The sequence below is a fragment of the Ostrinia nubilalis genome, chromosome Z (genome assembly GCF_963855985.1).
Source record: "Ostrinia nubilalis chromosome Z, ilOstNubi1.1, whole genome shotgun sequence".
NCBI lineage: Eukaryota > Metazoa > Arthropoda > Insecta > Lepidoptera > Crambidae > Ostrinia > Ostrinia nubilalis.
The window spans coordinates 6,643,939-6,662,142 of record NC_087119.1 but is presented as its reverse complement, the minus strand read 5'-3'; the positions used below and the strand labels follow the sequence as shown (position 1 = coordinate 6,662,142).

Genomic DNA, 18,204 nt, shown 5'->3' with positions numbered 1-18,204 from the left:
TTGACATGTCACCTTACATGTCAGTCTATTGCTGTCAAAGTGTAAACAAACTTTATTTTAAATGTGCGCAATTGATTTTGTGAATGAAATTGCTAAAATCTTTTTATAGTCGTGAAAGAAAAGTGGTTCACAATGTGTTAAAGTATTTGTCGAAGAGAAATACCAAGGGTTCGGACAATATTTTCATTGAAAATGTTTCCAATAAAGGTTGTCAAATTGACTGACATGTTTATCGTATAGTACAGTCCACTATGAAAATTAGCTGTGGTTTGTTTCAACTACCTATTTTAAAGTTTTTTGTCACTTTCTAAAAGTTGAATTTTATGGAATTGGGAAAGAAGTACCGAGTTTGAAGCGTTCATGAGCAGACATTGCAGTTGAATATTCAAGTTCTGAATTTGATTATTGATGAATAATAAAATAAATCCTACTAGTTCGATTGATGGTTTCATTTAATTTATTTAAACCAGGTTACCTATAATAATATTTTTTCGTTAATTTATGAAAATATCAAATTAGCCCGTAATCCTGAATCCTGAAACATAAAGTTAGCCTATTAATTTAACACAGGTACGACTGTACTCAGTGTTGCACTATCAAATGCAATTGAAGCGCCTCTATGCCAGGGTTTTTATGTTCCTGGTCAGGCTATATAAACGAAACTATGCACCATACACCATTTGTTGATGACATTGAGTATACATTTTTTAAATGGCTTCGCGAAGAAAACTTTTTGTACGTTGTACATTATTATTCTTTGGTTATACTCTTCCATTGGAGATATTCCCAGAGGAACACATTGTGTAAAAACACTTTGTGATTGCACTTGGTTTGCTTAGGAAATTTTAGACTTGATTCAAACTGTTAATTTAAAAAAAATAATATTATAAATATTATTTATGTCATACTCTATTTTCGAAGATACAACTACATCAGACGCTTATAATGGCAGCTCATTGCATCTGATACTAAGTTTTAATTTACTTTAGTAATTGTAATACATTGCAATTTTCCAGGACACACACATTAAACAAGAACGAAAAAAAGAAACACAATGAAACCGGAACCATGAAGTTGATGTCTGCCCACGATGAGAAGACCCTGGACACAGCATGCGCTTTGGCCAATGAACTGACCACCAGGTTAGAAAACTTAGCATAGCTTCCTGTAGCTGCAGAGGCTACCTTATTATTATTTATTACCTTTGTTACTCACTTCCTAACATCCGTTTGAGTTAAAATGTTGCATACTGTATAGGGCGCGCAATGAGAGTTGAGGTCATTAACGTAAGCAAAGATATGATACGCTGTATCTGCTGACGTCTTGTGTAGACGGACTGAGAAGTGCTTTCAGTCTCGCTTGCAGAAATTTAGCTAGAGCGAAGTAAATAATGTACCTATTCGATATTTGAACTTGAATGTAGAATGTGTTGTTTGTGAACTGGTCAAACTGGTCGCGTCATGTGTGCATCGATAGTTGGGGTTAATTATGAGGATGAAATCTCAGTATTTTCCCTTTAGAACAAAATTCCACCCTGTATATTCAAATATGACATCAGTGTATGTGTTTGCTTCAACTTTTATTGCGCGACCTATAATTCAGATGACAATGCTATATGATGATGTAATGGACCTAGTTTAATGATGGAGCCGGAAGGTGGTCATATAAAACGTTTTGAAATTTTTTATTCATCGACAGGTCGATGACGGACCTCGACAACAGAGCGCCCAGCTCTCCCAGCGACCGCTCCAAGTTCCACTTCAAGTTCCCTTCGGTGGCACTGCACCACGCGCCGCAGGAGCCTGACCGCGAGCCCTACGGTATGTCTCGCGTGGCCTTTTGTTGCAGGACCGACGACTAGACGCGCCCGACGGTAGCGTCTTCTGACGCGCCGCGCCTAAAAAGGCCCGTGGTAGGCTCAAGTTTCTGTGGCATGACCGAGAGAAGTGGTGGTTAATTTAATCACGACAGAAGCCTTATTCTGACTGCATAATTATGAGATCCCTGACTGAAATACCTTGAGGTGGTAAGATCAATTAGGTGTAATTTTACTCTGAAAGCTCTGGTGGAACAAATGTCTTAAAATAGCCCTAACTAGTGATTTTACATTGACTGGACTGCAATTTGTTCGCAATCCTTAGCCAAAATGTTGGTGGTAAGCTTCCGATCGCGGGAGAAATAGGCTAGAAATCCATCAAGCTAACAGCGCCATTTATATTAATCATATTTTACATTTTTCTTGTTCCATGCGGGACGACATATTATATATGTGAAAGCCAAAAAATCAGGGAAAGACAAAAAAGAAGGAAAACCAAAAAAATCTTTTTTTTAAAAAAAAGAAGGCAAACCTCAGAAAGAAGGGAACCCTCAAAAAGAGGAGAAAGCCACAAAAGATGAGAAAGCCAGTAAACAAGGAAAAGCATTGAAATTGAGATCCGGTGAGCCGTAATCATTATTGTATAAATGTTTATATTGTTTACAACATTTGTAACTACACACGATTTTTTTATCACACGAAGGCTACCTTATTACGGTGGCCTCATTGCAACATACATTTTACTGCATCGGTTCGAACAGAGTTGTTTCACTCAAAGTTCTTTGGTTTGATTATGTCCTATGTTTGATGTTTGTTCGTTCCAATTTGAGTTCTACCCATAGTTTACAGTATTGCAATTTTATTTTTGTCGGTAGATATTTAAGGCTAACATTTATTGATCAATAGCAGTTGCCAGTGTTGTTGTAACCGATTAGAATCACGTATCTGAGTCAATAATACTCGTAAAGAGGATCAATGCTGATGATCCAGAGTACTATTATCATTTTTTTTTCTTCTTCTTCTTCTTCTAACATAGGTATTGAGTTGTAGTAAATGTTTAGGATACGTTACTGCCTAGCTCGCATAAATATTTATAACTTTGTACATTTTAAAGCATGTAAACCTTTGAAAAAGAGGCTGACAATAGTGACTGAGTTTCTTGCGCTGCTTCTTCTCAGCACTGGCCCATTTATTGTCCTGAAGCAGTGGTAGGGTTAATACTGGGACGTGTAAAAGTGCTTTTTTTAAGCCTATTTACAGAAATAAATGAGTTTTAATGAGTTTTAATGAGTTTTAGTAGCTCGCGTCAAAGCGCTATAAAATAACTGGTAGATGAGTTATGTAAACTCAATAGCGCTCTGTTTAGAGAAGATAATAACATGCAGCCGATGTAACTAAAAATATTTCAATTTTATCTTTTTTTGTAAACAATCAACATTTTCAGTTTGAGTTACTATTATTTTGTACAAAATCTGATATATTTTATTACAAACCAATCAGGTCTAGCCGCATGCAATCTGTGGCAGAAATTATGTCCAAGTAAGCAAGTAAATTACGTTAGAATGATGACTTTTTTGAATTTACTTATTTACACAGCATAGTGTTTAATACAATATTTAAATAAAATATGCATGCATGATTATTATTTTCCACAATATAAGTTATTCTTTGTATTTACTGATTGATTATGAGGGGTACTACACATAACAAAAGGTCTAAAGAATTTATTTCAACAGTATTCGTTAAACTTTAGTGCAGTATCGGAACTACGTCCGAAGGCATAAAGTCGCGATGCTGCAACGATACAGTCGCAAAATCACCAAATACTAAAAGTATGTAGCAGGTCTGCTGTCGCCCTTAACGCCCAGGTGTGCCGAATGGCTTGTATGTGTGGTACCATTCAAATATATTACACTATTATACGATCTATACACACACGTAGGTACTAACCTGCTATTGATTGGATTCTTCATTAAATTACATTACAGACAACCACATTAAATAAATACAACAAGCCGATGACACTGAAACTTGCGAAGTACTACAATGTCACATACATTCATGTTACTTTATTTTTTAAATAAAATACATCTTTATTAGAAATTTTATTTTTCAAAACCTGTCTTAATTAGCAAAAACTTAAACAGTGTACTCAAATCACTATTATTTAATGAGAATTTTAAGTTTGTGGTGTATTTTAATAAAATGAAAACTATAAAACAGTAACTTTAATAAACCAGCCGTAAAAGATATTAATACATTATGTTCAACTCTGAAATACGAGTATGATCTGAAAATACTGTTTAAGTGTTAACTATTTAGTCCTTTACCCACTGTATTTATATTGAACTGTATACGACAGATGGAAAAAAATCTCCTCCATCATGTATGATTTTCGTTTCTTTACTGTACTTTTAGATTCTCATGCATGTCTGTCTATGGTTAATTTTTTATCATAGCATGAGAGTAAATATTGCACGATGCAACAAGTAAAGTAAGAGCTGTTTTTATTGTTCTAGTAATTAGATATGATTTATTTTAATTATTATGTAGACGTATAGAAATATTATTTTTTAACTGTTTATACGATATGTGATTATGTTAAGCCTACCAAGAGATGTTTCTTACAGGAAAACCAGAACGCCGCAACTTCAGCGAGGAAGCTAGCCGAGTACCGGACATTCAAGTAAGTTTATTTATTTATTTAAGCTTTAATTCCATATAATTCGTACATAACTATAAATAAATAAATAAGGCGCACTCTGTTGGTTGGAACGTATGGAACGACAAACGACGGTACATCAAGCTTGAAATACTATCGACTGTAGGGTAAGGTGGGGCACAATGTTACACGGGGTACAATGTTACAATGCATATTTCTCCGTCCCTTTCTGTTAGTTCTCTATTAAACCTCACGGAAAATAACTCTAGATACGCCAATGGCAGGCACAGCTAAAGCTTATAAATCGGAATAGCATATTTACTGTAATTGCGTCAGTCTTTTATCAAAATCCATCAGACAAAGTCGCAGCAGCTTGTTTGAAAATCAACTTTCCTTACCAGGAGTCATTCACCGAAGAGAGCAAGGCGGCGTATACGAGTCTGATCGAGGAGCCGACTCCATCTACGTCGATGAGGCCGCAAATGGTCTCGGAGCCCAGGTTTACGGAGTCCAAGTGTGGGACCATCCCGAAGCAAGGGCCTCGCCTACCCGCCAGGAACCAGTTCAACTCGCTGCAGGTCCCTAAGACTTCAACTTCAACTCACAGGTATAATTTATTAGTCCACTCATGTCGTCTCATCCACGAAGACGCGCCCCACCATTCTTCCGCTAATGTTTGAGTGTTATCGGTACACGCTAAATTATCCATGAGTGGCACACGCACATTACAATAATGACGCTCGGATTGCTCGGATCAAACTCCCCGCACCCCTCACCAAACATTCGTGGGGCGCGTCTTCATGGATGATACGATCTATACCATGTATCCATCATAACTACACTCAACATCAAATAAACCGCACCTTCCGCGACGCGAACTTTAAAGATTTTCTTCTGACACAATCATGGTACCCCAACAATATTGGTGTCATTTGAAAGCCCAGTAAATATCCTTAAAGAAACATACATTTCATTTCTAAATAAATGATTAACATATACCATAAATGTGACTTGAAAATAGACCTCACTTTGGGCTCACCTCTGGGACCAATTAGACCAATTTTTATGGTTATAAAACCAAATAAAGATCTCACGTGTCCTCTTTAACAGATGGATAGCGATTAATCCCAACTTAACAGTTTTGTAGTCATAAAAAATGGCTATAGCGTAACTACCTATTTTTTGAAGAAGTGACTCTGGATCCTTGTAAAGACACATTTTTGGGGTAAAAACATTTCCTTTAATGAAATGAAGTTTAAAACTAGGCTTTCAAATGGTACCAATGTTGGTGGGAAGTCAGGATGTATACGTTTGATAAGTGCTTGTCGCGGGAGGTGCGATTTATTTGATGCCGAGTGTATAAGTATTTACTGTAGTCCATCGGTCCTTCAATTCTGTAGAAATGACTTGCAGATGACAAAAAATACGTGAAATGTGTTGTAATAGTTCAATTGACTTTTCAGGCAACCATCTCCAAAACGTGCCAGCGGTCACCAAAACTTCGAACAAGATGTAAGTAATCACTTGTAATCAAAGTACTTATATCACCATCAGTAAGTTATTAGTACTATCATAAAAGACACGGCAAACCAACATCGTAGTGCTACTCACTGCGGCATTATGCTGAGTGAAAGCCTTTTTGGCTATATTTAAAAAATCACCCTTAAATGTAATGTATTGTGCTATTCCTTACATTTTCTTACCATTGCAGAGCGTGAACGAACTGCCGCTGCCTCCGCGTGCAAACAAGCCCAAGCTTGTTGACAAGCCACGTCACATCAGAAAATACCCGTTGCTGCTGCCCGAAAGGGAGGCCAGGCCCGCAGACACCGGCCCTCCGGTCCAGCCGCGCCCGATCATCTACCAGAACGCCGTCACCCAGCCAAAGAAACACCCCGCCCCAAAGAAAGGAACGGACGCTCTCGACGGACCGGGCCCGTCCAACATCAACCCCTTCCAAGACGTAGCGGGACCCAGCTGGGCTAACCCGTTCGATGGCTACGTAGAACCGGTGCAGTTCGAAGACGACTCTGACAGCGACGGAATGGCCGAAGCGGCGGCAGCACAATCTTTAGTGCGAGGTAATAAGATTACCTTTTTATTGGCCAATGCTAATCACATTCCTCTAGGTAACTGTATGGTTCGTGGTTCCGCACCGGGCATGATTAGTTGCTTTACTCATTTTCTAACCATATCCAAAAAGGAAACGCGTTCTTAATTCTTTTCTTCCATGCATGTTTCTTTTATTCCGACATTAAAGGTGGACACGCACCTGTCCATGCCGCACGCGCCGCAGTCATCGCATTTTATAAATCTTTGCGCGAATCTTTAAAAGTTTAAACTAACTAAATATACTCAGCATCAAATAAACCGCACCTTCCGCGACGCGAACTTTAAAGATTTTCTTCTGACACAATCATGGTACCTCAACAATATTGGTGTTATTTGAAAGCCCAATAAATAGCCTTAAAGAAAAACACATTTCATTTCTAAATAAATGAATAACATATACCATAAATGTGACTTGAAAAAAGACCTCACTTTGGGCTCACCTCTGGGATCAATTAGACCAATTTTTATTTGCCATAAAAGTTGGCTCAAGCGTAACTACCCATTTTTTGAAGAAGTGACTCTGGATCCTTCTAAAGACACATTTTTGGGGTAAAAACCTTTCCTTTATTGAAATGAAGTTTAGAACTAGGCTTTTAAATAGTGCCAATATTGGTGGGAAGTGGGGATGCATACGTTTGAAAATGCTTGTCGCGGGAGGTGCGATTTATTTGATGTCGAGTGTATATATAACTCAAAGGTGACTGACTGACTGACAGACATAGTGATCTATCAACGCACAGCCCAAACCACTGGACGGATCGGGCTGGGCATGCAGGTAGATGTTATGACGTAGGCATCCGCTAAGAAAGGATTTTACGAAACTCCACCCCTAAGGGCTCGTTTCATTATAAAGATTTATAAAATGATGACTGCGGCGCGTGCGGCGCGTTTGCTGCGGGCGAATTCGCGAGGCTATGAAAAAATGCGATTACTGCGCCTTATACCAATTGGCTATTATTATTTTCAATCCACTTACGAGGAGTTCTTACTTTACTTTGATCGAGTTTGGTCATCTTGTTCTTATGCAATGCATCTTCGGTTATTTCCTTTGAAGTTCTGCTAAAGTCTACACTAACCACAAACGCATTCATTACACTTTAAATTTTAATTCATATGTATTAATGCTGCACCTCTACCCCCTTATCACAAAAAGTTAGACTCTGGTTTAAATTGACTTTTAGTATGGAAATGTCATTTTAAACCAGTTAGTCCCGGGTTTAACTTTTTTATAATAAGGCCCCTGGCCCTAGTCCCTTAGCAAAGCTTGTACTAGGCAACGGATATAAACACACTTAAATACTTTTTTTGTAAATACATACATATTAAACATAGAAAACACCAAGTCCAATACAACTAAATATCTTAATGCACACACATGTTTGTACTGTGCGGGAATCGAACTCGCGACACTCGGCATAGTAGTCCGTATCGAAACACACCAAAATGCAAAATAAATACCTGGTCGTTGTTCTAAAGAAGTTCTCGACGCTTCAACTTATCATTTTGCAAACACATTCAATTTTTAAAAACATTTATCTACAATACAGATCTGATAGTTTGGATTGTGATCATAATTATATCAACGGATTCATATAAAAGAGTAAAATGAGGTCGAGTCATTTTATTTCAGATTTTTCTCGTATTCCAACTCCAGCTATGCTATTCAAAAAGACAAGAGGTTTTATCTATGCATGATCTGGTCGCTTAAAATGTAGTCTGATTCTTAATTCCTCACAAACTTGGGGCTTCACATTATTAACCTGCAATCTTGTACAGTCTATTATAGTTCCAGTTGTTCATTTTTGGATGTGTTTCCTGCATTCTGTGTGACCTTTTCAGACTGCTCAGACCACGTATCAGTAGAGGATTTACTGGAATTCGCAGATCAGAAGCCATGCGGACGCCAGCGTGGCGTCGAGTCGGATGAAGTCAGGATCATGTGCAAAGTCCTCAAACAGCAGGTCAGTCGTGTCGTTGGACTAGGGCCTTGTTGGCGAGAGAGGGTGTAAGCTGGCTTCCAGCAATATAAAGGAGCGACGCAAGATGTAGCATAGACGTTACGACAACTCTAATCATTCATTCATTTATTCATTTTATCATTCATATTCATAAGAATCAAGAAGCTGCTACAAATTCATTCCATTCCTGGTACCAGAATTATGTACTTTGCATCTGTCACACCAGACACGATATAAAATCTACTGTCTGACGATTACCGGTATTATCACTACATTATTATAAAACAAAGTCGCTTCGCTGTCTGTCTGTCCCTATGTCTAGATCTTTAAAACTACGCAACGGATTTTGATGCGTTTATTTTAAATAGATAATTATTCGAGAGTAAGGTTTTATACCTGTGCGAAGCAGGGGCGGGTAAATAAAGCGTACCAAAAGTACAATTTGAGCGTGTCATTTCCAAGTATTGAAAGACGGCAGCAGGTGCTGAGAACATTCCGTGACGTTTGTATACCATTAAAAAAAAAAAAAAAATTGAAAATGATTTTTCAAGATTTTATTGTACTGTCGCGACATTGGTAATCTAATAGGATTTAGGTGTTTCAAAATATTCGGTCTTCTTATTCGCCCTTTGTGCAGTCAGGGTCAAATAATTAGTGACGTCTAAAGTAGCCGAAAAGTTCGCAACACATCTTTGTTACAATTCGAATAAGGTTGTGTTGTCTTTTTGGCTTAACGAACTATTTGACGCTGACTGTGCCATATTTTGTGCATATAAAATAATTATATTTAATATCCCTTCCAGGTGAGCCCCGAAGAATGTTTGCAAGCGCTAGAGCTGAGCGATTGGAACGTCCACAACGCGATCAAGCTGATGAGAGTCAAGCTCACGGCGGGGCCCGACGTCGCACTGGAGGAGTGTGGGGCCCAACTGGCCACGGCGGCGGGGGACATCGTCAAGGCTCTGGCCGCGCTCATGATCACTAAGCCTGACAAGTAAACTTATATCGTCATCAGCCGGCTGATAAGTAAACGTCGAATCGAAATTCCTATATCATCAGAAGCTATGGTCGGGCTGATGATCTTTAAACCTGCTGACAAGTAAACACTAAACTAAAGGTATATTGCCTTGGTAGGCAGATAATGATCGAATATCATAGTCACAAGCTCTGATCCCGCTGATGATCAAAGCCGGCTGATAAGTTAACGGAAAACTTGTGTCACCAATTCATCATAAACGGGAAACTTATCGCCATGAGCCAGCTGATAAGTAAACAGGGAATCCTATATCATCAAAATAAGCTGATAAGTAAACTTATCTTCATCATTATGATCGTGAAAATGCGATTACGCTCAAGAACAGTATTGATATTTTGATAAACGCAACGGTTAACGAGTGATCTTCATCATGATCATCTTGATTGTTAAAATATCTCATTGACGTTTTGAAAAACTTTTTTAAATCATAATTTGGTGTACGTATGAATTCTAAATGTTATGCGTTATATCATTAGAGTAACATTATCTAATGGTTAAAAATTTGATGGTAGTAGTAAATAAGATAATTCAGGAATACAATAATAATACTAACATATAACACCAACTTTTCGAATTAGCGTGTTTCTATCTTGGGATGTGATTTAATATAATTATTTACATTGTTAACATACGAAAGCGGCAAATTTGTCCCACCCCTCTAAGGCTGTGCGTAAGCTCAGAAGTTCTATCATAATAATATGTGCATAGGAGCGTACGCGCAGCTTTTCGTAAACCATGTCCAATAAAATAGTGTTGTCTATTGTTTTGCCTTCTCTTGTCTTTTATTGCGACAGGAGAAAACAAAACACGTTTTACTATTAACTTGATAAATAACGTTTATTTAATAAATGTTTATAAAGTAGTACATGGATGGCGTAGACATCGATTTAGTCAATTTTTGAGAATGTTCGTAACCTTTTTTGACTACATATCTATTTGATATGTTTTTGATTAACGTGCTATTTAATAGATGTTATTGTTGCTCATGCAGTTATATCATTATTGTCGTCGTAGTCAGCGTCAAAAGTGACGGCTCTTCTAGAATCCAAGGAATAACTTTAAACCCTTTTGAAATCTCCACTCTGATTAGAGCGCTGGTCGCGCGATAACTGTTTTTACATACAAAACATGCAATAAATGTGAATCGACAATAATTTACATTTGCTCTTCTGTGTGTTTTGTTACTTTTGACGCTGAATTTATTAATTAATTCGTAAATTAAATATAGTATGAAAAGAAAATGGTGGTGCAGAACGTGTATTTTAGTAAGTGCGCCGGAACTGACTGATTGAGAATAGGTATTATGTATTTGAATGTCACTGCGTAGATGCAGTTGTTAGGGGTATAAAATATAAATTATACATGTAACTATTACGTAATTATAGTATTTGCGGTTCGCGGGGCGTAGGTACTAATGCTGTATTGTATTTACCCCCGGGGAAGAGGCGAAGCGTGTCCCTCACTGATGAGGACTAATTATAGTGTTCCACCACAGACTGCGATCATGAGGTGTGGACCGAACTATGCAAACGAAGTGTGTTAAGGAGCTAGAAAAGGAAGAGCTACTATGCATTTATTGAGTTAGGCCCACTGGCATATCATATTCACTTTCGAATATTTCTAAGAATATTTAAAATATAAATGTTTAGAGTTAAGAGGCATTTAAACACATTTTTGCTGTTATTGATAAACATAAACTTTCTTTCTTGACTAATAAGCCGAAAATCAATAGAAATAATAATATGAGTGTAGCAGTGCAGTGGGCCTTGTAGGACTTTACACGTAATGTGTAGATTGTTAGCTTTACAATTCCTGATTTGCAGAGCTGAGCTCATGTAGGACTAGGAGATAGCTTTATATGTGTGTTTATATTATACAGGGTGGCCAAAACAGTGAGGTCTAAAAGAAAAATTTAGATTCCTTACATCGAGGTGTACCTAAATCACCCCCATGTATGTAATACGATTGTGCATCGTTTAGGAGATAGAGGTAATTTTGTGATATTTTCAAATTTTGTGACCTAGTAGGCTTTAAACATTTTTATCTTTTTTTTGGGTTGACTTTTTTCAGATTTCTTTTTTTCGACAGATTTGTTATTAATTGCAGATGTTTGAAAAAAAAATAATCACCTTCCTATCTTTGATTCAAGATACAAAAGTTTTGCTAGAAACATTAAAATTATGCTTTTATCAGAACACTATCAAATTTTCAACTTAAAAGTTGAAGTAAAAAAAAGAACTTCCATAGGTCCAAAACCATTTTAAAAACTGTGCCGTTTCCTGAACATTCATAATAATACAAAAAAACATGTACTTAATGGGTCACTATTTCCTGTAATCGGTCCACTAAAGTGGTAAGTCGGAGTTTCCGTTACATGTTTTTGACTTTCTTAGAGTGAATTAATATTGGGAATCCTCTAAGTTTACATTACGTAGAACAGATTTAGAGCCGTAACTGGACAGAACATGTTTTTATTCTCAACGAGGAAGCTCTTGCCCTTCATCACACCTGGCGGAAACTGATGATTAGGCTGAAGGTGGAAGGGAACTTCAACTACTAAGGAACTATGGCTTCCTACCTCCAAATGCCGGAATACAGTAATGCTATTAACATTATTTTTATAGTGACTGACTTTGGAAAATAGAGTTGCTAGCCAGGCAGACTTAGACCAAACCCTACCACCAACCAAACCGAGCAGAAAATTTCACCTCCACTGGGAATCAAACCCGGGACCTTTGAAGCTTACCTCTTACCACTTGAAGACAGAGGCAGTTGTTACATGTTACTATTGCCCTTGAAATACCTACTGCAGTGAGAAGAAGAAGGAGGGATATTTGGTTTATGTTTATTAAAACTTACTTAAAATAACAATGTGTTCCGGAATTTGGAGGTAGGAAGCCATAGTTCCTTAGTAGTTGAAGTTCCCTTCCACCTTCAGCCTAATCATGAGTTTCCGCCAGGTGTGATGAAGGGCAAGAGCTTCCTCGTTGAGAATAAAAACATGTTCTTTCCAGTTACGGCTCTAAATCTGTTCTACGTAATGTAAACTTAGAGGATTCCCAATATTAATTCACTCTAAGAAAGTCAAAAACATGTAACGGAAACTCCGACTTACCACTTTAGTGGACCGATTACAGGAAATAGTGGCCCATTAAGTACATGTTTTTTTGTATTATTATGAATGTTCAGGAAACGGCACAGTTTTTAAAATAGTTTTGGACCTATGGAAGTTCTTTTTTTTACTTAAACTTTTAAGTTGAAAATTTGATAGTGTTCTGATAAGAGCATAATTTTAATGTTTCTAGCAAAACTTTTGTATCTTGAATCAAAGATAGGAAGGTGATTATTTTTTTCAAACATCTGCAATTAATAACAAATCTGTCGAAAAAAAGAAATCTAAAAAAAGTCAACCCAAAAAAAAGATAAAAATGTTTAAAGCCTACTAGGTCATAAAATTTTAAAATATCACAAAATTAACTCTATCTCCTGAACTAAGCACAATCGTATTACATACATGGGGGTGATTTAGATACACCTTGATGTAAGGAATCTAAATTTTTCTTTTAGACCTCACTGTTTTGGCCACCCTGTATATATACACGATCCCGTTACATGTATAAAAACCATACACATCAACCGCCAGATGAACAGTATTACGAATTATCATAAATGAATTTAAAAAAATAGTTTTTAGTAAAAGCTGGTCTTTTTTAAATGCCTATATTTTTGTAGTGGCTTTATAAATACATTATACAATTATATATTTTTTATAAGGTAAATAGATGGAAATGTAACGGGATCTTAGACTTTAGAGTAGTATCTTACGGTTGTAACATATGATTATAACCTCGGTAGCCATTTGAGTTTTTTTTTTTTCATGTTGCCAATAATATTTGTGCGTAGGTTAGCCATAATTTGCCGTATCTAAAATTCCCGTGATAGATCTCAGATCTTATTATACTTACGTGCAGCTAAATGCTATCGAATTTTTTTTTTTTTTTAATTTTACAATTTTTGTAGATAACTAAAATTTAATCGTATATTTATTCTATGTATGTCGCAAATATTTTATAATCGTAGTGTGGAAATTACGACAATATTCTGCTATAAATATAGTAATATTGTCTAGAATTTAATCAACAAAAATAATTCATATTACCATCTTTGTGACAATATTGCTGACTTGACTGAAAATGAAGGCGCGAATAATGCGTCTTTCTTTAGCGTGGTGCTAGAGTGTATTGAAAGAATATATTTATTTATTGTAAAACGCATTTTACAGTATGATCAGTATTGTTAGCGATATCTTGAATATTTTGCTAAATTGGTATTATTTTACAATAATACAGATAGGTATAGAGGACGATTTGGGGCAGTGAAGTGAAGGAAGGTTTTCTGCCTCTCTATACTGTTCCGTTTTTAAGAATACACAAAAAAAACCTTTCCCTTCGGCTTTTCCCTGTAGTTTCAAAAAAGGAAATTATAGCGAATAGACTAACATAGTGCGAATAATTCATATCAGAGGTGCTTTGCTATCGAATATTTCAAAAAACATTTACGCAATTTGTTGATGTGTGAAACATGTCGAATTTATGTGCTATATGTATGAACTTTGAATGTATAAAAATATTCACTTTTGGGAAGAGCAATTACATCATCATCTTCCTATATAAATGATTTATGAAAAATACTGGAAATTAATGTTGATGAAGTATGTACTTTCGGCAATGTTTGGCTAGGGACCTCGAATATCCTGGTAAGCAAGGTATACGAAACTAATAACAAGACTAAATTTTAACTATTAAAAAAATAACTGGCGTTCCTAAATATCTTAGGCCAATTAAATGTATCTTGATGTGAAGACGATATTACATTTCGGATATTTGTTAGATACTAATTGTACTGCTTTTAATGTTTACAAACGTGATGTAGTCTTTTGTAAACTGCAGTATGTGCACTTGTAGAACGCATACAGTTGAGGAAAACATATGCATAAACAATTAACGTTCGCAAGTAGTATTACATTTACAGCACAGTCGAGTTCATAAATATATTGGCAGTGCCCAGTGCTTCAAAATATTGAAGTGCAGTAGTGCAATTAATTAATGAACAGTTTTATGTTTCCACTCTATTGATTGATAAAAATCAGCATCCAGGCATTCGCTTATGATACATGCTGAGACGGAGACTTTTTGCTGCCGCAACTCTGCTCGCATTTATTTTTCTTTAATTTATTATTATATTAAATGTGCATTAATTAATTTACTTTTGTTAAAAATTTATGTAACTGTGTGCAGCAAATAAATTATTACTTACTTACTGATGTTTAGTTTGTATTGAAAATGTGATCGTTAAAACGCTAACAATATTTTGAAACATTGGCACTGCCAATATAAAGTACTTCACTCCTACTCTCTAGTATTAATTCAAATCTCTGTCTAGCTATAAAGTTTAAATTCGCTTAGGAATAATAGGATATATTATGAATAATAAATGTGTGTAGTACTCTTCACTTCACTACAAAAACTATCAGTGCACATACTGATCATATTGATGTACTTAAATGTGTAGGTTTTTAATGTAGTATTTGTAGATTATAAGACAACCGTGATTGGTATGTCAAACAATAATGTATGAACTCACCGTTTATCGAATATCTACTAAAGTCCGAGCGCTGTGGTATGGTGTAGTTGAATGTGACAGTTTATTGAGAATTTTATTAGTAAAATTTTATCGAATTAGATCCTCAAGAGCTATCAACATGTTTAAGCTTTTAATACAAATCTAGTCTTTGAAACTACAGCATGACTTTTTTAAACAAGACCTTCTGGTCTTAAAAACTTAATTAATTTTAAATTACCTGTAAATTAAGATTTTTGGTTGCATTGTATGTAATTGAAAAAAGTAGTTTGAGTTGACAAGATAGTGACGTCACTGGCTAGTATTGCCATACAAAATATATGGTAGTCTCGTTTTGACAGTTTTAAAAAGTACGTCAATTGATTGGTGGTAGCAAATACCCTATTGCCCATATTTTATCGACACAAAGAAACGTGTGCTTCAAATTCGCACCATTGAAGCCATTAGACAGAATAATAATAATAATTGATTAAAAACTCATTTATTTCTGTAAATAGGCTTAAAAAAAGCACTTTTACTTTTTTTGATTTGACTGACAGCTGTCACCTGCACCAGGCTAGAACGCACGAACTTTATCCAACCACTTTTCGGAAACCTCATATTGCTGTAAACGAAGCAGTAGATGATCGACTCCTTTAAATCTAGTCCAAAAGCATTTATGTTATGTTCTTGCACCTCACGAAGGCGAGTGAACTTTACTTGTGTGTACGTGTACATGCACATTTCCATAGTGCGATGTCTGTCAAAACTTTTGATAAACGAACGATCAGGGGGCTCAGAGTGTGAGTTTACATCAAACGTATTCAATAAGATTAAATGTATGATGGATTGTACAGCGTCCCTAACGGATACTTTCATGAGCTAAACACAAGTATCGTGCGATTCGCGCCGCTAATTACAAGAAAGTACTGTCTGCATGTAAAAATGCATGCATGTTTGCAGCGTTTATAAAAGTTTATACAGGGTGTTAGGTAAATGGGTATATAAGCCGACACTAGCCCATGTTAACATGGTCATATAAATGGTATGGTGAAGTCAGAAAATTGATATCTTCATTTTAACTATTTTAATTTTCATACAAATCGGATTTTGTAAAATTTATTTTGTATGAAAATTAAAAAAAATAAAATCATGATATCAAATTTCTGACTTCACCATATCATTTATATGCCTATGTTAACATGGGCTAGTGTTGGCTAATATATCCATTTACCTAACACCCTGTATAAAATATAGTATTATCTAAAACATTCTCTTAATTTTTTTTACTCGACTGCCCCAGAAGGAGGGTTATGTTTTTTATGTTAACCGTATACGTTCATGTGTTACACACACACACATTGACGCGTGTACTGATATGTGATTAACCACATGTAAAGCTCACTCGCCTTTGTGAATTGCAACAACTAAGGGTGGATTCGACCAAACAAGAGTAAATAATAATCTCAGATTAAATTGTCAGTTTTCCCATACTGAAACTGTCAATGTGGCAGTTATACCAGGAGTTATTCTCGGATAAAAGTTTGGTCGAATCGGGCCTAAATCGATATGGAATCATATACACGGTGCTACTTTGGTATCCTTGCCATATTCACAGAGATAAAAGTAGGGAACAACACCTATTTATTTTAGTCAAGAGACTCCCATAAAAAAGCACACAGAGTTGCGCCACCTAACTTTAACCGAAACTATAACGTTAACCGGTGTTTAATGTATGGAGTTTGACAGATTTTTGACGTTTGTCAAAGTCAAAGTAAGATGCACCATACACAGTTTTTAGTTTGGGTTTTTAGTAAATTGGAATAAACGTCAGCTTTTTACAAAAGTGTCAAAAAGAATTTCGAAAACAATAAATTGCCATAGATACCAATTTAAAAATATAAAATTTTAGGGCATTTTTTTTACTTTTTAGTGCTCAGTGTCAGTTAATATACCTAGTAAATATGGCAAGAATGCAAAGTAACATCGTGTATATAAAGTTGCTATAAAATTGTCCTACTTATAAAATTTCAAAACTAAACTCGATTAATAACAAAATGTTTTATTCCATAATTAAAACAATGTGCGCATCTATAAGTATCCATTTTTCATAACATAAACACATTCTAATATCTGTAAATAGGTGTCTAATTTGTTTTAGTATATTCCCAACTTATTATAAGTAGGTACCTACGTATTATCTAGATGTTGTGTGTGTCAATTTTCTAATAAAATGCATTCTACGAAGAACTGCTCAAAATCAATTTTGTTTTTATTTCACATTCCGACCCTATATTCCTCTTTTATTTTGTGGTGCTATAATCATTCTTGTATTGAAAAGTTGTGGTACATTTTGAACACCATTTTTCATATCATATCTCAGTAAGGATTGATACGAGTTGCCTTTTCACATTAATTTATATCATAACGAAGTCCATTATTATCCTGTGATTATAGACACAAAATTACTATGGTCTTATAATAACACAGTTTTATTCTAAGGTTAACTTGAAGAGAATGTCAAATGGCATTAAGTTCGCCCAATTTATGTCGTGATCAACATAAATATTGTAATGTTAAAATTAATTTATTGGATTAATAGATGGATAGGTAATGTATTCATTATAACAACTCCTTCCAGTATACAGGGTGTATCAGGGGGGGGGGGATCATCGTAAGTCAAATTCAAATCAAGATTTTTGTGTTTATGTAAAAAGCCGGAATTTAGTATAAAAGTCTTCACTGTAGCTTAACTACTGGACCTGCTTGGATGATTTTTTTTCTAGAAGTAGTTAAATAGTGGGTCTTAAATAAATTTAAAGTAAGTAAGGGGTAATTTTAGTATACTATTTAGAGTAGCAGCCTCGCACGCCGACCGAAGTAGGTGTGTGTGTATAAATAAAATCGTTTAAGAAGCTTTGCGAGTGGGTAACTTTGCTTAGGGTCTTAACTGGAAGTATCTGCGATCCGGAACAACTTGCTGCCAAGTCTCCGGGCAATC

The 18,204-nt window shown here is 35.8% G+C and overlaps 1 protein-coding gene across 1 annotated transcript in view; it reads left to right on the top strand.

The window, feature by feature from the left end:
• Positions 1-17,467, top strand: part of LOC135087158 (activated Cdc42 kinase-like) — a 58,559-nt gene extending 41,092 nt beyond the window's left edge. The window contains exons 19-26 of the mRNA XM_063981994.1: positions 1,017-1,142; positions 1,699-1,820; positions 4,447-4,502; positions 4,880-5,085; positions 5,942-5,990; positions 6,190-6,559; positions 8,430-8,551; positions 9,352-17,467. Of these exons, the coding sequence (XP_063838064.1) occupies positions 1,017-1,142; positions 1,699-1,820; positions 4,447-4,502; positions 4,880-5,085; positions 5,942-5,990; positions 6,190-6,559; positions 8,430-8,551; positions 9,352-9,546 (1,246 nt within the window). The 3' untranslated portion in view covers positions 9,547-17,467. The remainder of the gene's footprint in view (positions 1-1,016; positions 1,143-1,698; positions 1,821-4,446; positions 4,503-4,879; positions 5,086-5,941; positions 5,991-6,189; positions 6,560-8,429; positions 8,552-9,351) is intronic.
• Positions 17,468-18,204: the final 737 nt, after the last annotated feature.